General features: G+C 49.8%; 1 protein-coding gene across 4 annotated transcripts in view; it reads right to left on the minus strand.

Moving 5' to 3' along the window:
* Positions 1-22,790, minus strand: part of MEGF11 (multiple EGF like domains 11) — a 69,881-nt gene that overhangs the window by 21,363 nt on the left and 25,728 nt on the right. For all 4 annotated transcript variants that reach the window (XM_047767118.1, XM_047767120.1, XM_047767117.1 and 1 more), the window contains exons 4-9: positions 10,962-11,082; positions 9,874-10,037; positions 8,675-8,777; positions 3,135-3,281; positions 2,617-2,751; positions 554-682 (exon numbers count right to left, since the gene is read on the minus strand). In XM_047767118.1, coding sequence (XP_047623074.1) covers positions 554-682; positions 2,617-2,751; positions 3,135-3,281; positions 8,675-8,777; positions 9,874-10,037; positions 10,962-11,082 — 799 coding nt within the window. The remainder of the gene's footprint in view (positions 1-553; positions 683-2,616; positions 2,752-3,134; positions 3,282-8,674; positions 8,778-9,873; positions 10,038-10,961; positions 11,083-22,790) is intronic.

Below are 22,790 nucleotides of genomic sequence, written 5' to 3' on the forward strand. Positions count from 1 at the left end.
ATCTCGCTGGGACCTTCCTAGGGGTACTGGCTGGGTCTCACTCATCAGCCAAGGACTCCACAGGGCTGAGGCTAGGTCTCTGCCTTTTGATTGGGGAATCCCTGTCACCTCCATATCAGACTGGGTACGCCTTACAGGAACAGCCCCTACCATACCCTGTCCAGACCTATGGTGCCCAGGATATCATTCACATGAGCCACCCAGAGGGTGCAATTATTCCTCTGCGGAGGCTGCCCTGGCCTCCCCTCACTTCCCCGCTCCTTCTTCCAACCCTCCCAAACTCAATATTCATTGTATTAATGATATGACCAATAATGTCCATATCTTTAATGCTAGCAGTTAATAATGCCAGCGAGCAGTCCTAAATACTTCATCATCTTAGCTATAGAACTAAATGGGACTCAGGTGGACATTCCTACCTGCAGAAGGAGATTTCAGCCCTGGGAGATGGAAGCATCAGGGGCAGAGAGGTTCTGGGCAGGGAGTGGGTGTTTCTGAGCCTGACCCCGGGTGTGTTGGGGGGACGGTGCATTCCCAGGGGACTGAGGCTTACCCTGTGAGCAATCCTTGCCAATCCATCCGGGGAAACACTGGCAGGAGCCATCAATGGGGCTGCAGGTCCCGTTGTTGGCACAGGAGCAGCGCTGGGCACAGTCCTGTCCAAAGTGCCCTCCAGCACACACTGTGGGCACAGGACAGCCTAGCACTCATCCTCCCATAGATGCTCCACTGACCTCCTCCACCCCCAAACCAACTCCAAGCTTCTCTAACAAGACAGTCTTATCTCTAAAGTATTTCTCACATGTACAGGCTGACAAAATCACCCACAGAGCTGCTAATGTGATCAGTCTAATACATTAATTGGTTGACTTCTTAGCTGAATCAAGAGTGAGGCAAAGAGAGGGGCGGTGGAGAGAAGGGGGGCTGGTGAAAAGAAAACATCTGGTTATATTTAATCTATGTTTAATGATTCTGCATAAGCAGTGTCTGTAATTTGTAACTCGGTGGAAAGCCGGTCATTAGAAAGTGTCAGTTCAATTTTTTACAAGGTTTGAGACTTAACCAGGGCAGTTGCCATTAATAGCTGACTCTATTAGATCTATATGTGGAAAATACTCATTAGGCCAGCGGGCGATAAATCAGACATTGCAGGATCTGAGAGTTCCTCCTCTGGCTGCTTAGGTCCTAATTTAGACCCAGCCTATCTGTATTGATGGCTGGGTCTCCCATGTTTAATAAGTAAACCTCGACATGTCAGGTTATGATTAAACTGTCCTAGGAGGGCTGCAAGCAAATGAAACTGTCACATACATTTCCCTGGGGTCCAAACTTCTCATGACCTCAAAGCATCATGGAGTAAACTTTCCACTCATACATATTAACGGCCCATACACTTAACAAAAATAGCCCAGCTCAGTGGTCATTATTCATCAAAAGAATCTGGTCCCCTGGGAGGTAAGGAGCTCTCAATGGAAGGTTTTAAGCAGAGGCCAGATGAGATTCTTGCACAGATGACCTTGAAGTTGCTTTTAGCTCTATATCTTAGATCAAGATCGCTTCACTCCTTATAAGTTCAAGTGCAAATTCTGCAACCTTGTCTTTAAGGCTCTTGAGAAGTCCCCAAACTACCTTCTTACTCCCCTTTGCTATTCAGTCTCTGCATCCTTCTGCTATTCCCGATGGCTGGACAGTGGCCTGCCATGTTTGTGTGCTTTGCCCAGGCTGTTTCCTCTGCCCACGATGCCTTTCTTCCATTTCTGCCTATTAGGCTAAGGCCCAGGTGAAGTCCTGCACAGCTTGGAGCTGTCCCCCAAATCCACCCTGCCTTAGCCTAACTAAGACAGGGCCAGCACATAAGCAACGGTGTGCAAAGGAGCCAGCTTCTACTTTCACAATGATTGTGAAATATTCAGGCATTCTGCCAGGTGCAATGGTGTTAAACCATTGATACCTTAGAATCGGCCATGGTGGGAATCTCTACATCATGGAGATTTGCAAATGATACAAATTAGGGCTTTTCTCCCACAGAGAGCCAGATTAGCAGGACCGCAACACAGTAAGCTTTATTATCTACCTCCTCAACTCCTGTTGAGAAGAGGTTGGCTGGAGTTGGTGTTGTGGATTCTGCAGCTGAGACAGGAAAGTGTGTGGTGAGGGATTAATGATGTTGGCCTGAGTGTGAGGAGAGAAAGGCTGGGAAGTTGTCATCTCCACGGAAGCCAGAACTGTTTCCTCTGAGCTCCCACCATGTTCTCTGCCTTTCCCACTGGACACTCAGCACAAGCCAGCTGGGTCCCCTTTGTATGCAGATTTCATCTACACTTGTTTCATCTTTCATTCATGGCCCTCGCATCAGGATTCGTTGCTCAGCTCCACCTCTTGCTAGCCGTGAGACCATGGAGAAGTCATTTACCTTTTCTGAGCCTGTTCCTTCAACTGCATCATGGCTTTGTCTCATGCCTGGCGGTGTCCAGTTCTTAGAAAGGTAGGCGCAGGCCCTGAAGAGGCAAGGGGCTGCCTCCGGAGTATGGTGGGAATCCTGAACCTTCCTTCCCTGCCACTTCCCTCCCGGCCTCCTCATCTCCCTGGCTCGAGTTAACCCCCTGTATACAGTACCTTGGTTGCAGAGGGCTCCAGAGAATCCGGGGAGGCACTCGCAGATGCCGCTTATGTGATGGCAGGGTCCACTGCTGTGCACACAGAGGGGACATGGCTGGGCGCAGCCGTGGCCATAGAACCCAGGGGCGCAGACTGGGGGTGAAGGGGAGATGGTGGTCAGCAGCCCAAGGGGCCCCAGCTGGCCTGGCTACCTGTCCAATCCCGCAGAGTGATGAAGAGCGGCTTCTCAAAAGTACGGGGAGAGTTGCACCCGCCCCACACCTTGGAGAGCCCATCCCTCTGTCTCCTCTCCACAGAGGAATTGTTGTCTGGTCCTATTTCCACTGGGGAGCCAGGCTGGGCCCTGAACCTGGGGACAGAAAAGTCAGGGCCAGGAGAGAGGGGGACTAAAGGGAGGGATTCTATGAGGGCTGACTCTGCCAGCTCAGCCTCCCTCCAGCCAGTACTAGTTCCAGCAGGGAAGGGTTGGGGAGGATGAGCTGCCCGAGGTCTGCGGGGTGAGGGCTCAGACTTACTTCTTTGGCATAAGGGTCCTCGGAAGCCCGGAGCACACTCACAGCTCCCATCCTCTGGGGAGCAGGAACCACCATTTTCGCAGCTGCAGGACACAGAGCAGTTGGGGCCCCAGCGACCAGGCGGACATGTGCTGTCACAGTGGATGCCTGCGGGCCGGAGCAGACTCAAGTCAGTGGGAAGAGGGGAGCGTGAAAAGAAGAATGGTGGGAAGGGGGCCCAATGCAGTAAGAAGAGGTGCAGCAAGCACAGTGTGTCTGGAAATGTGGAGGAAAAAAACCCAGAGACACTTGGCAGGTCAGGGAGGGCTTTCAGGAAGAGGCAATGCCTGAACTGAGTCCTAAAGACCAAGGAGGAATTGATCAGGTAAAGGAAACCCTATGTGCAGAGAGCAGGAGGCAGGAGGGAGACTCAAGCATATGGCTGAACCATAATGTACAGGATGGGATTTGGCAAGAGATGAGATTGTGGGGATAAGAAGGGATCAGATTATGAAGGGCCTCCTTTGCTTTTGACATCTGAGCTGGAATCCAAAGTTAAAGAGATGGAGTTCCCATTGTAGCTCAGTGGTAACAAACCCAACTAGTATCCATGAGGACATGGGTTTGATCCCTGACCTCGCTCAGTGGGTTAAAGATCTGGAGTTGCCATGAGCTGTGGTGTAGGTCGTAGAGGTGGCTCACATCTGGCATGGCTGTGGCTGTGGCTCAGGCTGGCAGCTACAGCTCTGATTCAACCCCTAGCCTGGGAACTCCCATATGCCGCAGGTGTGGCTCTAAACAAAACAAAACAAAACAAAACCTTCATGCCCACCCATGTTAGCTCAGGAGACACTGGTCCTTGATGGAGCCCCCCAGGCAGTGGTCCAGGGAGTGGGTGGGGTCTTTTCAGATTCTTTTGACCACAGTCCTCAGTGCAATATGTATTTTATATCAAATATGCACACATATATATAAGAGAAACCAATGCTTTTCAAAATAACATTTACTATCACGGAGTGTGATGCATTCGAATGATTTCTTTGCACAATGATGCATTCTATTTCATGAACAACAACAAAGCTAGTTGTGACCCGATAAATTGATTTAATGACCTTCAGTTTGACAAATAGGGCCCTATGGAAGAATGGATGGAATGTGTCAAAAGGAGGAGCAAGGCCTACACAGTCTTTTTGAGCTGAGAGGAAAAAAAAATATATGTTGGGGTGATTATAGCCCCAAGGCTGAGAGGAATTTTAAAAGGTCCGAGGCTGGATGCCCAGCTCTGGGGTGGGGTTTCCTCCCAGGCAGCAAGGCTTCCAGTCCAACATGCATTAAGTGAATGGACCATGGGGGCCAGCTTGGCTTTGGAAGGTGAATATCAGAGGCTCAGAGAAGAGCAGAATTCATTTAAAAATCATGTCTGCTTTGCTAAAAGGACAGGAATTGTGAGAAAAGAAAGAGGGAGGAAGACATTCAGGCCCAGTGAACAGAGCCAGGCCTAGTAGCAGCAGGAGAGCGGTGGGACCAATTTAGAGGCAGGCTGGAATTGTACAAGCCCACCTGGGCCCATGGCAAAAGGGGAGGAGGCTGAACAGCGGGATGGAGTGGAGATGCAACAGGCTTTACTCATCCTCCAGTGCCTCAGTCTAGCCTGCGCTCCCTCCCTGTGACACCTCAGTTCTGCAGCAGGAGGCGGGGGGGCTAGGAGAAGCTGGTGGCCACATTTTACCCCCCGATGGAGGCCTCTCCTAATGGCATTTCAGGTATGCAAGAGGTAAACCCTGGGCAAGTAGCACAGATGGACTGAAGGGGAGCCTGGCACAGGGGAAAACCCAAAGCTGTTTAAAACCCAAATTCATGATCTGCCCCCAAGGAATTCTTTTGCCTGTAGTTGTTGAAAACCCAGGATTCAAACTCAGGCCGAGGGCCACTGCTGCTCCCAGGAGGCACACTGGACTAAGGTGGAATTCCACTGTCTGACAGGTGCCTCCGATCCCACCTGTGCATCAAGCAGTCTTTGTTGCCACATGCATCATATACAGATATGGCTCTTTCCTGAAACTATACACAAATACTACGGTGATTAGTAAGACAGAATGCATGCAAGAGTACCCCTGAATTCATGGCAGCCTGTTGCTATTGTGTTTCTCCTCCAATCAGTGGATATTAAAAGTACAGTTCTTCTCAGTATAGGATCTCAAAATGTTTTCATGTCAAAAGGGTGTCCTCGTTCTTGGAGAACCACAAGTGTAAGGTGATTATGCTCAGGTTGCAGATGGCCGCAAAGGCTCTCTGGGTTCTAGGGTCTGGCAATTATTCCACTGTAGGCCTAGTTCTGTGGGAGTCAGGCTCCTATTTGAGGTTCTTACATATTCTAAGAGTTCCCTGGAACTTAAGACATCAGCATCAAAGTGGAGAGAAGGGTCTAGGGTTTCCCCCCTGCGTGGAGTGCCCAGTTTCACCAGTGTGGTCAAAGGGGCTGACCTCGGCCTGGTGGGAGGCCCTCCAACTACAGCTTCTGAAAAGCATGGCTTTATCATCTACCATCTCTAGGCCTTGTTTTTTCTGTAGTTGCATGAGGATAATAATCCACCTTAGAAATCTCTTTCTCTTGCCTACCCCTAGGAAATCTCCTTGCTTTACTTCTCAGGAGCCCCTACACATCTCTAATGGTAGATAAAACTAGGCTACGAATCCATATATTGTGATCTCTAGTTCATGCCACAAAGGCCAGCAGCACCTCAGTAGCCCACATCTTTCAGGGTCTGTTGAGGGTCTTCCTTCTCCAGGAAGGCTCCCTGGATGTCTGCCCAGGGATTCAAGCATCTATTTGATAGTGGCATACAGCTCTGTTCCTCCTTATCATCTGAATGTTTTATACATATGTGTCCTGTGAAGATAGGGACCATGGCTTATTGACATTTCAGGTGCTCCTAGTGGACAGGCAAACCATCTTGGTTATCTCTGCATCTCTAATATCCACCGAAGTGTCTGGCACACTACAGGTGCTCGGGTCTATCGCTGTTACTGAATTTTGCCATTTCCTGATGGGCCTGATACAGGGCTGGGCACATGGTAGCTGCCATTAAAGACTTGGTGATGGCTTGAGTCAATAAATGCTAGCTGGATGAATAAATGGCTCCCCTTTATAAGGCAATCCTATGTCTCCAATCCTGTTGGTGCGGATGTCCTGAGACCTTGGGAAGCTCCTTTTCCTCATCTGTAGCATAAGGAGGTTGGAGCAGATCATCCTCAAGGTCTCCTTCACTTCAAGGGGAAGAGCCATATATGGTTATAGGCCTGCTCTGTTTAAAAAAGCACCTACTATGTGCAGGGCAAGGTGATTTAGACAAGATGCCAGTCAAGAAGCCTGTTGCTAATGGGGGTGAGGGAAGAAGACACGCTTAGAACAAAGAAAAATGAGTGTTGAGCCAAGGCATGAGCAATATGCCAGGGGCCAGGAAGTCAGGGGTGTGTGGGGAGGACTCACTGAGCAGGAGGCTGGGGCCTTAACCCCTGCCCTTGCTCTCCTTCCTTGGTCTCCTTCTGCTTGGCAAATCTCAGAACATCAATTGCTCCTTTGAAATGACTTCAGGACCACATTTGGGGAAATTAGCTTTAGAACAGCAGAGGCCTTGCTGAAAGGTTGTCTGTTAAAGACAGAATTTTTAAGCGCCAGATGTCATTAAAATCTTATTGTCTTATTGGAAATTAAGGCAATGAAAAATTAAAGTGGATTTCCATTTGGCTCCAGCTAAGAGTCTTAGGGTGCCAGTGAGCAGAGTGGATCCTAGGTCTGTACTAAGGGGCAGGGCAGGGCAGGGGAGTCAGGTCAGAGATGCCACAGAGGAAGCGGTGTCTCTGGCCCTCAGCTGTTCAGAAACTTTCTGGTTGCAGGAAAAAAGGCTGCTCAACAGCCTGGTGTGAATTATTCATCCCATGAGGACCTACACAGCCAGGAATGCCTGTATTTCTTTCCCCTCGCTGCCCACCACCTTGGGAATGGCCAGTGGGTTCATTCATGCAACACATTATTAAACACTGTATTCCTGTTTTGTAGGACTTACATTTACTAAACACCTACTATGTGCCAGGCACTGTTAACACTTACAGGTAATAGCTCATTTGAATTTCAAAATGACCCTGTAGTTATAAGGGTTATAATTATCTGCATGCTATGGATGAAGAATTTAGGCTCTGAGAGCTTAAAGGACTTGCTAAAGGTTGTCTGTGTTCTTAACCATTTCTCAGGGTGTGGCAGACGCTGGATAAAGTGGTGAACAAGAGGGATGTGGTCCTTGCTCCTGCAGAGCTGATGGTCAAGGTGGGAGGCTGATGATAAAAAAAAGAAAAAGTGACTCAAATGAAAGTTAAGTGACAACTGAAGTAAGTACTACAAAATACTGTAGGATATCGTGAGAATTAATAAAAGGGGCTCTTTCATAGTCTTGGTCAAGTTGGGGGGATGGGAGTATGAAGGGGAGAGAGCCTTCCCAGAGGAAGTAACCTTTAAGTTGAAATCTGGTGGAGAAGAAGGTGTTGTCAGGTGAAGAGAAGGGGAAAGAGTGATCCAGGCAGAGGGAAGGCACGTGCAAAGGCCCAGAGTCAGGGACGGGCTTGGCCCCAGTGGCTTGAGTGAAGTGAGTGACGGGAGAGGGTAAAAGAGAGGCAGAAAGTTGCAGAGCCAGACCATGTGGTCCTTGGGCTACTGTAAGAACTTGGATTCTATATGAGTGTCATGGGAAGCCACTGAGGTATCTGGGCAAAGACTGATGTGAACAGATTTGGGTTTTGAAAATGTGCCTCTTGCCACCATGCACAGACTGGGTGCAGCTGGGCAAGCGGGGAGGCCCAGGCATACCAGCTGAGAGATGGTGCTCAGTGGATGAGGATAGTGGCAGTGGATGGAGAGAAATGGAGGGATTCACCCATCTATTTAGGAGGTGGGCTGACAGGACACAGGTAGAGACCCAGAGCGTGAACCTGAGCTAAGGAGAAATTCCTTGTCCCCCAGTCCACTGTATCCTCTGCAAACACACACTGAGTACCCACATCTTTGATTTTTGTTTTTTCTTTTTAGGGCCACACTCATGGCAAATGAAAGTTCCCAGGCTAGGGGTTGGATTGCAGCTGCACCTGCCCGTCTATGCCACAGCCACAGCAACACAGGATCTGAGCTGCCTCTGTGACCTATACCACAGTTCTTAGCAATGCCAGATCCTCAACCCACTAAGTGAGGATGGGGCTCAAAGCCGTATCCTCATGGATCCTAGTCGGTTTCATTTCCACTGAGCCACAATGGGAACTCCCCTGATTTTTTTTTTAAACTGGTCTGTCCTTAGCTCTTAGAGCAGAGCCTGCACATCATAGGTATTCAATTAATATTTGTTAACTTGAATGCAATGGAGAACCGAAGCCCAGAGGAGATAAAGGAAAGGTGCTTATGTAGGAAGCAGGAAGAAAAAGTGAAGAAGAAAGAGAAAGAACATTCAAGGGAAGTAGGAGAACACCAAGAGCTCAGTTTCACAGGAGCTGGATGGTGGCGTGGCAGTGGGAGTTACCTGTCCATCCGGCCAAACAGCAGCAGTGGCCTGTGATAGGGTCACAACCATCAGCGTGGCTGCAGTCACAGCGCTCACTGCAGTTCAGCCCAAATGTGCCATCCTGTGGAGGGAAGGGAGAGAGAGAAATGATGAGACCTAGACCCCCAAAGGTTCACACAAGTATGTTGGATTTTGATGACAAAACTGAGCCACTACCCAACAAGGTTGCAGAGAAACTGGGGCTGGGACACAACAGAGGTGCTTTTTATAACTGAAGCCACTCCAAATAATTCTTTGGCCACATTAACAAGAGTATGGGGTTTGAACAGAAGGAGGTGATAGTCCTGCTCGACTTCTTACGGGTCAATCCCTAAGAGTTAAAATGATCGTTAATTAAAACTGTAAGTGAAAATGTACTTTGCAAACTTAAAAACATTGATCACATGTGAGGAATGACTGTGACCTTCTTTGTCACTGGGTAAGAAGGTGGTGACCAGCATTTGCTGCATGCTCATTAGGTATTAAGGGCCTTACATAACTCATTTCTCTTAATCCTCAAAACAACTCTGTGAAATGGTTCCATTAGCTTCACAATGTAAAGATGAGAAATGCGGTTAGAGAGGTGAAGTAACATGTTCCAAGTAACACAGCTAGGATAGGGCAAAGGCAGGATTTGAAGCCAGGACTCTAGGACTTATTCGACAATATCCCATCAGTTGGTTTAATTTATTTGTATCTTAGCCTAAGATCCAGGGATTAAGTCTAGGTGGTTATGACTGGACAATGCTTGGTTTAGTCCTCCCACACTCTGGTCATAAATTTTGGACTGCTGGAAGCAGAAAGAAGCTTAGATATTATCGAAGAATGGCAACTCTGATGGATTGGTAAGGGCTGTCCTGTAGCAGCGTGTCGTGACGGATTCTGAAGGTGCATTTGGACTCAGGTAAATGTGCCAGTGTCAGTTAACGTTTACCAAGAGCACCCAGGGGAAAGTGATACCACATCGCCTTATCTGCCAAGTATCTGCCATTTTATAGTCAAAGAGGCTGAGGGTGGAAGTAGGACAAAGAAGTTAGCACTAGAGCTGAGACCTGAATCCAAGTATCCTACCACCTGGGCCAGAGCTCTTCTCTGTGCACCTCTATGGACAAAATAACTACAGGGAAAGGGTCCGAGGGGCTACTGGATCCACCTGTCCTTCCCCAACCCATGCTCACCGGGCAGGGCAGTTCGCAGGTGTCCCCCAGCCAGCCGGGCGTGCAGGAGCAGGAACCATCAACAGGGCTGCAGGCTGCCCCATTGGCACAGGTGCAGCTCTCATTGCAGTTCAGGCCCCACATCCCACTGGGACATGGCAGGGTGCAGTCGAGGCCCTGCCATCCTGAGGGGAAGGAAAGAGGCTGTCACCTCTTCATCTAGGCCAGCACAGCTTTTCACCCACTCCCCCCAGCTCTGTGCAAGCATCCCACCCAAACCAGCCCTTCTAAGATTGCTGGGTTAGAACACACTTTCTGCATTCTGAGTTCACTTGGAAACACAGCACAGCTGCTGAGAGAGTGGGGGCTAGAACCTGGGTCTCCTGGCTCCCAGTTCTTACTATTTTCGCTGCAGTTGGATGATCCCAGCTGGAACAGGGACCCAGCGAAGGTGGGGAGGGCTATCCTTGCTCAGGGTGGACTTGGGAAGCTTATCTCAGGGCCCTGTGTGTTCCCATTCTGCTTTCCCATTCTGAGGCTGCTTACTGGCCTCTTTGCCCACAGATCCATTCCTCCCCTTCCCCTACTCTGTTCTGTGTTACAGGGGCCGGACCCCTGTAGCTGTCCCCAGATGGGCTTGCCAGTGGGAGGGGAGACCTGGCTGGTGACTGCTGGGTGGAACAGGAGAGATGCCAGGTATCTCTTCTTTCTCTGCTTTGGGAAGGGCCTCTGCTTGTGGCTATGTCTCTGTGCTGCAGTCTCTCTGCCCACGTCCCAGCTCCCACCAGGTGACCCTCACTCCCAGGCTCTGGGAATACCACCTCTCCCCTCCGTGCTTATCTCCCTCAGAGTGGTCGCAACTGTGGGAGAATGTGCTAATCTCTGGGTTGCTCACATTCTCTTGTAGGCCCCCTTCAGTTCTTCTAACACCATAGCAACGAATCCCCTTTATTACATTCCTGCTGTTGAAATCCCTGTCACGGGTTTCCTTGGCTGAAACCTGATAATGTAAGTTCCCTGATCTCGCATGTGGGTGGGTGGGGCATGAGCAGTCCACACAGGCTGTGTGTACAAATGAGGGGATAGGATTGGGAAGGAAGGCACAGTACCCTCTTTGCAGGTGCAGGAGCCATCTACTGGGGAGCAGGTGCCATCGTTGTTACAGCTGCAGACCGAGGAGCAGTTGGGGCCGTAGGTCCCTGCAGCACAAGGGACAGCACAGACCTCCCCCTGGAAAAGGAGGAGGGGAATTTGGGGTCAGAGGTTGTCCCATGCTGGGTGGTTTTGGTAGGCAGAATAATGGGTGCCTTTTCCCCACCCAAGATGCCCATGTTCTAATCCTTGGAACCTGTAAATACATTACCTTACATGGCAAAAGGGACTTTGCAGTACTTGGATTAGCTATGTGGGCCCAAATCAATCACCATGAGTCCTTAAAAGTGAAAGCTAAGTTCCCGTTGTGGCACAGTGGAAATGAATCCAACTAGTATCCATGAGGATGTGGGTTTGATCCCTGGCCTCACTCAGAGGGTTAAGGATCCGGCGTTGCTGTGAGCTGCAGTGTAGGTCATAGATTTGGCTCAGATTCTGCATTGCTGTGGCTGTGGTAGGCCAGAGGCTACAGCTCTGATTCAACCTCTAGCCTGGGAACCTCCATATGCCATGGGTGAAGCCCTAAAAAGCAAAAAAGAAAAAAAAGTAGAAGATGACCCAAAAGGTAGCCTTAAGAAGTCCTCCACCTGCCTGCACTGTTCTGAAGATGGAGGAAGATGATCACAAGCCAAGGACTGCAGTGACCTCTAGCTTCTAGAGGCCTCCCTTTACAACTAGCAAGAAAGTGGGGACCTTGATCTCACAACCCTAGGAACTGAATTCTGCCAACAATCCAAATGAGCAAAAACCAAATTCTCTCCTAGACCCTCCAGGAAGGAACCCAGCCTGCTGACCCTCAACCTTAGTCCTATGAGAGCCATACCAGACTTTAGCCCTACAAAAATGTAAGACAGTGAATTTGTCTTGTTTGAAGCCACTAATGTGCTAATTTGTTGCAGCAGTGATGGTAAACCGATTTAGTGATCCTCACCAGTTTAGGGAGGGGTCAGGCCTCCAGACCACAGCCCAGATGGGCAAAGCCGCCAGGAAACGTGGCCCCTGAGTCTGTATTAGGTCTCAGTAGCAAAGAATTTAACCCTTTTCCTCTCATTCTTGTTTGATCCTCTCCAGCCACCCATGACACAGATAATAATATCCCATCCCTGCTTGCCAAACCTCAGAGAAGTTGAATGTAAATAATAGCTAATGCTTCTTAAGTATTTCTCAATATCAGATACCCAGTGTACCTCATCTCATTTAACCCTCAGGAGACAGGAACTAATGCCTCAGCATTATTCCGACGGAATTGCTAGAACAATTGCAAGGAGAAGTTAGGTAACAGCCCAGGTCATGGAGCTAAACATGGTTGATCTCTGTTTGAACCCAGGCTGGCTGCTTAACCATTCTGTTACTATTGTCATAAACCAGCTTTCCTGGAAAGCATTCTCTAAGATGGAGGCCAGTGTGCTCTTGAGAATAATCCCATGAGGGGTAAGGGAGGCGGGAGCGCGCCAGTGGAGAAACTGAACTGAGATGCAGTTGCAACAACAACCTCAGCTGATCTGCCAGGAAGCTCTGGAGCTGGGGGGAAAGGGAGAGAGAGCCTCCAGACCCTGGACCAATCACGGGGTAACCACTGCCCCGGGAAGGAGGCATGACTTCAGGGGAACCTGTATTCTCTGACTGAGGGCAACTTCTAGAGGGGGACTCGGCTGGGAGCCACTAATATTCCTGCAGCTGGGAGACAGGAGTTCCTATGTCTTGAATTGTGAATGTGGATGGCACCCTATACCCAGGCCTCCTTGGGTGGGCGGTTAACTCCTGCAAAGAGTTCAGAGTGGGGGCAAGTCACAGGGTCAACTGGAATGGGGACTTCAGAGGCCTTGAGTGGTGGGAGCATTCAGTAATCAGAGAAAGTAGGATAAGGGCCACTGAGGCATGGAGTTCCCTGGTGGTCTGTGGGTTAAGGACCTGGTGTTGTCACTGCCATGGTGCATGTTTGATCCCTGGCCCAGGAACTTCTGCATGCTGAGACTGGGAAGAGTGTGAATGAGGGGGCATTTGAGAGCTGGGAATACTCTCAGGATAGCAGGAGGGAGGAGCTTATGTAAGGAGGGGCAAGGGAGTGATCTCAAAGGGGAGCTGATAGTCCTAAATACCAGGAAAGGGAGTTTGGGTTTTCTCCTCTGGGACTGGCAGCCGGGACTGTCTGCTCTGAAATATGGGTCACTGGATGTTGAATTCCCACTGTCTCCCCCCAGGAAGCGTCTCCCACCAGCTTCTCAGGCCTTGTGCTGAGGCTTCCTGTGGGAATGTAGATGCCTGGGCCCTACTAGCTGTGTGATGTTGGATAGGTTACTGCCCTTTTCTGAGCCTCACCTCCAGCATCTGTGAAATAACAGTCTTGAAGGAGGGGAGCTCACCTCTCCACTCTAAGGGTCCCAGGCCGCCGGCCTCATCCCCATTCAGGCCACAGAGAGGCCTTAGCATGGCCTTTGGGGGAGAGGCCTCTCTAGCCCTTTTATTTTGTTCCACCTGCATAGGCTGGGTCAGGGAGGAGAGTCTAGGAAGTGCGGAGTCCTGCACCAGAAGGTGCCATGGTACCCACTCTTTCCCCTGCTAGTTCCTGACCAGCTGGAGTCTGTTAGTACTCCCATTACCCAGAAAATTCAAATTTCTCCAAGACTATAAATAGCCCATAAGAATATACATAAGCTCTGAGGGTCTTGGCTGGTGCAAATGGCTAGGATTTTCTCTGTATGAATTTACTTTAAGAGAGAGGGATTCTTTGCCTGGCATCCTCATGAGTGTCCCCAGCTCTGGTCCTCCCAGGAGGCCTCTAGGGGGCCTGTGCATCCAGCTGTGGGTCTGCTGGTGGGGCTCAGAGAAGACTGCCCCTCCCCACCCCCAGGGGGCAGGATGCAGAGCATCCAGTTCCATACAGCTGCTCCTCAGAAGACTATACCAGGGCACCGTTTTCTCCCAGTGCAGCTGGTTCGGGGAAATGGACAGTCAGTATGGCCTTACAGTGGTCTTGGGAGGCCACCAGGTGAGAGGACTTTCTGCATCCTACAGAAGAAAATGGAGACAGGGGCAGTGACTTATCTAGGGCCTCATGGAATATCAGTGAGGGTGGAGGAAGAAGAACCAAATCTTCCTTCTAGAAAGGTGGTGGAGCCCAGTGGTTAGAGAATGGACTCTAGTGCCATCCTGCTGCCACTGCTTTCTTACTGAGTGACCTTGAGCAAATTACTAAAGCCTGTGTGTAAATTACTGGGGACTCCTCAGTTTCTCCATCTGCAAAATGGGAATAATGATGTCCCTACTTCATAGAATTGCTAATGGGATTAAATTAGTGATTATATATGAAGCAGATAGAACAGTGCCTGGCGGGTAGAAAACACTATAAAAGCTATTATTACTATAAAGAAATAGTATCTCTAAGAAAGGAATATACAAAACCTTCTTTCAGCAGAAGGCAGCTCAAAACCCTCTTTCAGCAGAAGGCAGCTCTGGAGAAGGGATCCATCTTTTATTCAGTGAACAGGAGGGTTAGTGTTCACAGGAGGTGTGTGACCTCATGTCCTCAGGTTTACCTGCCTGCCACCTCCTCCAGGCTGTCTCCCTGGTTCCCCTCATCACACCTGAACAGGCCAGAACTTTCGCCATGGTCTTGGGGGATGGAATGACCACTCACTGAGGGGCTATCATGTGCCAGGAGCTATGTGTTCCAAACACTTTCCATTTACTAGCTCCTAAAAGCAGAGAGTCCAGATGGGAATGCGGCAGTTTTTAAAGTACACAGTTCTGTCCTGAAGGAATGTGAACCTGGTATATCTCCCTCTCCTTCACTTGCTGTCCTGACACTGACCAGAGTTAAACTCCTCATTGAACACAAGTACTGGAGTTCTCACTGTGGCACCACAGATGGGCAGCATCTTAGGAGCGCTGGGACGCAGGTCCAATCCCTGGCCAGCACAGTGGGTTAAGATCTAGCATTGCCACAGCTGCGGCTTGGATCTGATCCCTGGCCAGGGAACTCCATATGCCATGGGGCGGCCAAAAAAGAAGAAAAGAAAAGAAATAAGCGCAAGTACTAACAATTAACTTTTTGTCAAATTCCATACTTCCTGAACTCTGATCTGCAAGTCTGGCCTGGCGAATAGTTGATTGGCTGTCTCTGGTGATAGACATACACAGTAAGCCAATTATCAGCCTAACTTCTCAGGCGTAGACTAACAGCTCTGCCCACCTCCAGGTGTCCCCTGGGCCAACTGCTTGGTGGTGCCCAGAGTACCTGTGTGCCAACCCCCCAGGACACAGGCTGTTCTCTCAGCCACACATCACCCCAATTTGGGTCACCATTAACAGGCCTTAATCATAATGGCCTATGTGGAATCAGAGCCTACAGGGGCCAGTATTTATGTCTGTGCATGCTTAGGTAGTCAGGTTTCTGGGGGGTCTCTGTTTATTCATCTGTATGGATGTGGGTATAAATTTGTGACTCCTTCCTCATGCTTCTCTCCTGGTGTGTCCCCTCCCCAGCCCACATATCCTGTCCTGATGGGAACTGGGGCACACATAGTCACTTACCATCCTGGGGCCTTGGGCTGTGAGCTCAGGGAGATGGGAATCTGATTTTATTCACATCTAGATTCTTAGGGCTTGGGACAGTGCCGGTGCATAATGGGCCCTCGATAAATGCTGTTTAATTGAAATGAGCTATCTGTGTATACATGCTGGCTTCCACCATGGACAGAACCAGAAGGACTGGGCACCTTCCATATGCTTTCTCTCTCATGCCAGGCAATTCAACAAATGTTTGCTGAGTGGGCTCCAGGACACACAGGAACCTGAGACCTGGTCTCTGCCCTGGGGTAGCTTCCAGGCTGTGTCCACACAGGGACCCTCAAGCTTGCACCTAAGTGGGTTTATTTGTCCACTTATTTACTCTCTATCTCCCCTAGTCAGACTAGAAGCTTCATGAAAACAGGGATCTCATCTGTGTTGGTTGCCCAGCCCCCTAGCTCAGGATCTGGCACCCAGCAGATGTATTCTAAACTACTGTTGGACAAAAGAGTGAGAGGCCCTGGGGCGCCGGGGTTCTGGCTCCCATCACACACAGGAAGTGGAATATGGTCTGGTTTAAGGTTGCATCCCATGCTACCATGACAACTCTGGGCCTCCCTGGGGGATCTTGTGAAAAGGGGAAGCCAGGCCAGACCCTGGTCTATGGTTCCAGTCCCCACCCAGCCACCCCCTGCCCACACCCTGCCCGGCCAGGCTGAGGGTCAGAAGTACACCCAGAAAGTTACCCTGTTGGCCTCAAGTGCATTCACTGAGGAAGATAAGGCCCCCTGAGCTCAATAGGATCTTAGAAATGATCACATCCATCCCCATCATGAGAAAGAGCCTGACAGTCAGAATGCACCCATGAGACGGGGCCAGGACTCAGAGGCCTGGGAACTGGGTCTTATCACCTCCTCCAGCCGGGTACCTGGCCCAGACTTGCCCTGAATCCACATCTGTTGATCTTTTCATATTCTAGAAAAAAGGACAGCCTGAGAACCTAGGGAAGCTGGGGAGTTTGCATTTGACATCTCACGTGCTTCACAAGCTCCTCTGTCACTCCCTCAGCTGGGAGTAACCTAAGGCTCTTTATTGAAGCTGTTCCCCAAGATCCCCATCCAGAATTCCTACATGTCTTACTGCTGGAAAAAGCCTTCTCTTCTGATTGACTCATGTTCAGACCAGATAATACACAGGCCTTGATTTCCTTATCAATTACATCAATTGCATGATTTACTGTTGAAATCAATCAGTCTCCCCAACTTTTCAGCCCCAAGAACCCTTGCTAGTATTCTCCCTTCACAAAGCTCTCTCAGTTTGAAAGACACTGCTGTCATTGTGTGCTGGTGTCTTAAGGCCAGTCACGTATTGAACAGGTGCAATTTGGTCAGTGACCACACGCCATGTGATGCTGGTGGCAGCATCTTGTCCACCAACCATGACCTAGAAATTCCTATGATGTCACCTACGACCAATCAGGGATTCTAACACGCACTCACCTGGCAGATTACATAGAGTTAATTTAACTCTAATTAAAAAGAAAAACCTTGGCGTTTTAGTTAGCTTCGTCACAGGTAATGGAAGATTGCCTGTAGGCTTTGTGTAAGGTTCAAAATCGCTCCTGGCAGCCTGCTGCAACCTCTGCAGGTGTCTATTTGGGAACCACTGGCTGGATGGTCTCTAAGAACCCTTTAGCTCTCTCTGAGCATTTTCTTGCCTGTAGTAAGTGTCTTAACCTGACGGAGTGAGGAATGGTGGGAATGCAGGTCCAGGGGTATGGAATCTTCTTGGGCCTCTAAAAATCACAACAGCAGGAGTTCCTGTCGTGGTGCAATGGAAACGAATCCAACTAGGAACCATGAGGTTGCAGGTTTGATCCCTGGCCTCACTCAGTGGGTTAAGGATCCAACGTTGCAGTGACCGATGGTGTAGGTCGAAGATGCGGCTCGGATCCCACGTTGCTGTGGCTGTGGCATAGGCCAGCAGCTGTAGCTCCAATTCGACCCCTAGCCTGGGAACGCTCATATGCTGCGAGTGCGGCCTTAAAAAGCAAAAAAAAAAAAAAAAAAAATCACAACAGCGGATGGCTAATGCACAGCCTGGGACTGGTCACATTACATGTGCCTAACAATGGGGTGACAGCTCACTGTGCCTGAGCTGGAAAGGTCTTTGGGGAATCACTTGGTTTGGCTGCCTTGTGTTACACATGAGGAAACTGAGGCCAAGAGAAGAAAAGTGACTGGCCCAGGGTTACATAGCCAATGCTAGGCAGAGGAGAGTTTGGAACTCACATCTCCTGGCTCCCATTTCAGCATAGGATGCTAAAACCCCTAGATGTGGTGAAACGCTGGGATTGCCTCTGTTGTCCCTGGTCACTCATATCAATAGCACACTCACTACCTATGCACATAGCAACAGGGGATCCGAGGCCTTGACCGTGACCTTGAGGAAGGGCCACTTGCCAAGGCTGAGATACTTTGGCCCTTTCTCAAGACCTAGAAGTTGATGTCTGGGGAGTTTTATGTTATTATCTATTCCCATTTCACCTGCACAGCTCATACCCCCAGCCCCCTGCACAACCCAGGCAAGGGAGCCCTCCACTTCCCACGGCGGGGCGGGGGTGGGGGGGGGTCCCGAGGTCCTAGCTTCTGCAAAGGGAAGCCTGCCAGTCCTGCTCAGTGTCCTCATTTTGTGACTAGAGGATGGATGTGAACTCTTCCTCCCATCCAAAGGCCTGTTAATTATAGATGCGGCATTGGCTATTAACATCTTGAACTTGATTTGAAAGAGCTACTGGCAGGACGGAACCCCTGAAGCTGGTCCCACTAAAAAGATGCAAGTCTTCCCTCCGCCTTCCACCTGCCTCCCTGCACAATGTGGCAGCACAGGCTCAGACCCCAATGGGTAATGAGTTATATGTTCTATTAAATTTGTTTCAAATGCTGTTTATTGAATTTTCTCCCCTGCAATATGTCGCTTTGTAGTTTGACCCTGTTTGGGAAAATTAATCAACAGCTGGGCTCCTTGTGTTGATCATTCGTTTTCCTTGCAATGGGCAGGAGGTTAATGAGTATTTTTTGGAGAGAAAGGAGGAGGAGGATGGAAAGTGGTTGACCCCCCCTCCCACAAAAGAGGAAGGTGATTGCATAAGTTCATCTCAGGGTCCCCTTAAAGATGCTCTGTGGGTAGGAGGCAGTGTGAAAGGAGTGGACTGGGTTCTCTAGATCCAGGCCGAGGTGGTGGGTGTGCCACTGCAGGCCTGTATGAGCTCAGCAGAGAGACTCTGGGAGAGGCACCCAGGGAAGTTGGCCTGCCCCCCTGTGTCTTCTTGTGGGAGTAGAGATGGTTTAGGCGAGAAAGGGCCCTGGACCTGGGGTCAGAGATGTGGGTTTAAGTGACACAAAGGCACTGGCTCAAGGTGACCTGGCCTCATTCATTCACCCATTCAGTCCACAAACATCTGTTGAACATCTTCCAGAGGCCAGATGTCTGGCCTCACTAACCATCACACTAGACTAGGTATGACCTTAGGTCCCTTTCAGATCCCATATTATTTAACTCAACACTAGCCCTCCTACTTCCAGAGCAGGTTTCCCTGTTACCTGCTCCTTTGTGGTACTTATTTCAATTGTGATGAATTAAAATAAAATCAGTCTCATTTACTGGACTGTAAGTTCCAGGAGGGTAAGGACTGGGTCTGTTTTCCTCAGCCCTGGGGCCCTGGCCCTAGCATGATGCCTTGACCATAGTCGGTGCCCAATGCATATGGATTGGATTGAAATAATTCAGTCATTTAGGGATTTTTTTTTTTTTTTTTTTTTGCTTTTTAGGGCTGTACCCTCTGCATATGGAAGTTCCCAGGGTAGGGGTCTAATCGGAACTACAGCTGCCAGCCACAGCCACAGCCACAGCAATGCACGATCCAAGCCACATCTGCGACCTACATCATAACTCATAGCCAGGCCGGATCCTTAACCCACTGAGCAAGGCCAGGGATCGAACCTGCATCCTCATGGATACTAGTTGGGGTCATTACCACTGAGCCACAAGGGGAACTCCCCAGGGAATGTTTTTAAAGCACTAGTACTTGCTTGACACTGTGCTAGGCAAGGGGATACTTGGTGAGAGGAAGAGAGCTTGTCCCTGCTCTCACGGAGTTTACCCTCTAGTGGCTGGTGGGGGCTGCAGCACAGGATGAGGCTACAGCCTGAGAGGGTGCAGACTAGGCCTCTCCCTACTTCCAGGTAGCCTCCAGTGGCCTCCCCCATCCTCAGGTTGCTCCTGTTCTCCCCTCTCCCCTGGTATTCCTGGAGTTTCGGGAACACCAACCCAGGCTGATTGGGCGTCCAATGTCACATCAATGCCAGAAGCACACAGGTGGAATGTGCTTTGCTGTTTACAAGGCCCCTCGCCAGGCAAGCATCTGCTCTTCGCCAAGCAGAGCGCCAGTCCCAGACTGCTGCACTCCCCCTGCCGGCCCTTTTCAGTCACCCCCACTCCCAGCTCTGAGCGCTCAAGCCGTGAGACTCCCCAGGTGAGGAGCTTCATTTGTGATTTTCCAGGGAGAAAGAGTGACAAGCGGTCCACAAGGCAAAGAGAGAACAGCTTGGACTGAATGCCAGCCACAAAGTCCTGTCCAATGCAGAGCAAACCTCACTGGACCTAATTAGTGTGTCGCTGATAAAGCAGCAACTGACAGCAGATGCATGTTGGGGAAAAGAAATTCTGCATAAGCCATGAGGAGGAGAGGGCCAGAGAGATGGGAGGGAGAGAAGGTTGGAAGCCACTTGTCACACCCATTCCCGTCCGGACCTCCTTGTGCTGGGGCGGGTATAAACCAGGGTCTGTGCAGTTGAGTCATTCTGTCTGACTCCCATGGGGATGGGTAGAGAAGGGCTCAAGGTTAAGCCTGGAAACTCTGTGTCTGTTCAACATGAATAGGGCTGTCAGTGACCTGAGGCTGCTCTGTACAGTTGAGTAGGCTGTGCACTGCGCAATTCTAGTGGTGCCATCATGTGGCAGACACTACAGTTTGTATATATATTATATACTTTTTTTGGCAGTTGTCAGTAGAATGTCTTGAGAATGGGTGATTTTTCTAATGTGCACAAATATGCTATATAATTTTGACCCCTCAAGAGATCTCTCTAGAGGAACAGACAACGCCTAATAGTTCCCAAACTTATACCAAGACTTTTCAGGAGGATCTGAGACACAGTGAGTGTGGCCAAGGAAGGACATTTGAAGTCAAGTTAAGGTCTTACTGGCTGCATGACCGGGGTCCTGCTGGAGACTTGGCTGCTGTCCTGGCAAAACAGTTTCTTTTTTTCCTCCCCATTGATGCCCTTGTCCAATCTGTAGTCCCTTCCCCTTCTCCAACTGTTCCCTCCTGAGAGTCTCTCCTGAGTTTCAAAAAGGCATCACAGGCTAATAAGGGCTTTTTGAGAACTCTTGAGAGGTATTTGTATCTTATCAGGAAGCTCTTAAGTCTAAAATCCCTGGAGGCATTCTTGCATGCAGGGTATATGCACAGTGGCTAAGGGAGGAGCAGGGACTCTGGTCCTCATGGCTGTCCACACTCCTTCACCCCTACAGGCAGGGCTGGCCCTTGGCTTAGGACAGACCGACCCATCCCCAGTGCTGGAACCAGGAGGAAGGAGACTCAGGTTTCTAACTATCCCCTTGGTGCCAGCCTACGCTGGGCACATTTTCTCTTTTGTCTCCTTTTGTTATAACAGCCCTGCAGGGAAGAAATTACCCTCCTGGAGAGAGAACCATCCTAGAGAGAGGCTGGAGGAGTCAACCTGCCCTAAGTCACACTATAGGAAAATGTGACTCCACAGCCCAATCTTCTTCCTCTAGTCCTGGCTGCCTTGACTGCAGACAAGGCAGCAGTAAAAGGGACCCCAGCGTCCTGAGCACCTACTATATGCCGAGCTCTGTCCTAGGTGCTTTTCTACCCATCTATCGTTAAGGGAGAAAGCTGGTTACAGAGATGATGATGGTGATGCTGCTACTGCTGGTGCTGATGCTGCCCAGGGATGCTCGTAGCATCAGGCACATAGGCTGCCTTGGCTCTTAAGCAAGAGAAAAGAGCTCCCCTTGACGCTTCACTTTCCCACTGCTGCCCTCACCTCCCTCCACCTGCTCCCCCAGGACTGAGCACTGTTAAGAGTTCTTACACTTCCTGAGGGACTGAGGGTTAGGGATGGTTCTGGTCACAGAGGATCGGGACAATCTCTCATAGACCTGCAGGTCCTGCTCCCTCAGTGGACAGAATGAGGCTTCACTGCAAAGTATAGGCAGGAATCTTTGGGACTATCTGGGCAAACACTGATAAAAGTGTACGGCCCCAATCACTCTGCATTAGGTTTTATGATTTCCCTGGTGATTTTAAAAAGTACCAAAAAACATTCATTGCCTCTCAACTGCCAGGAAAGCCCATGCTGGGTAGGCAGGGGTGGGTAGCTGGGTGGTGTCTTCATGAGCATTTAGAGGAATATGTGATGAGCAGGATATGGAGGGGGACAGGGGCACAAGTTGAGACTGTGGCATGAAGAAGGGGTGTGGGTGGGCTGTCTTTCTACTTTCAGATGTTCTGCAGACTGTTTTTGATGAGCCTGTGTGTGTGTGTGTGTGCAAACAGTGGGACACATTCCCGATGTATGTCATGTGAATAAACACACATAGGTCCTATGTATTTCCAGTGTGCAAATGCTTTGCATGTATGGAAGAGCAGGTTAGGGACAGGTTTGGACTTATCCCAGTGCCTTGGTTTGTATGGAAAATTATAAGCTCCCCAACTCACCCTGCTTCATGCATGGGTGACTTTGCAGTGACTCTGGTGTGTGTTCTGTGTCAGTGGTGTGATGGCTGTGGGGTAAGCTTAGCATCTGCATGTCAGACATTTGGGCTGATCCTGGTCATAGAGCCTCAAGGAGGATTTGATCACAGTGGCTTTGAGCATGGTATGCAAGCATGAACATGCTGAGTCCATGCTGTGAGGTTGTATACATATATATGAGGGTGGGGGACATGCGTATTTCAAAACCCAGCTGCTTTGGAGTGGCAGCTGGGAGGTGTGGGCCCGGGGAGGTGGCTTGCAGAGCCAGAGGCTGACTATTGACAGTAACAAGGTCCTAAGTAGGAAGCAGACTATGGGGGAAAAGGGTCCTGCAGGGGCCTATGGGGGGTGTTTACTAGTGTCCAAGCAAAGCATGGCACATTCAGACTTAGGGGAGGCTTCTGAAGAACCTGGGAATATAGGAGTTCCTGTC

The sequence above is a fragment of the Phacochoerus africanus genome, chromosome 2 (genome assembly GCF_016906955.1).
Source record: "Phacochoerus africanus isolate WHEZ1 chromosome 2, ROS_Pafr_v1, whole genome shotgun sequence".
NCBI lineage: Eukaryota > Metazoa > Chordata > Mammalia > Artiodactyla > Suidae > Phacochoerus > Phacochoerus africanus.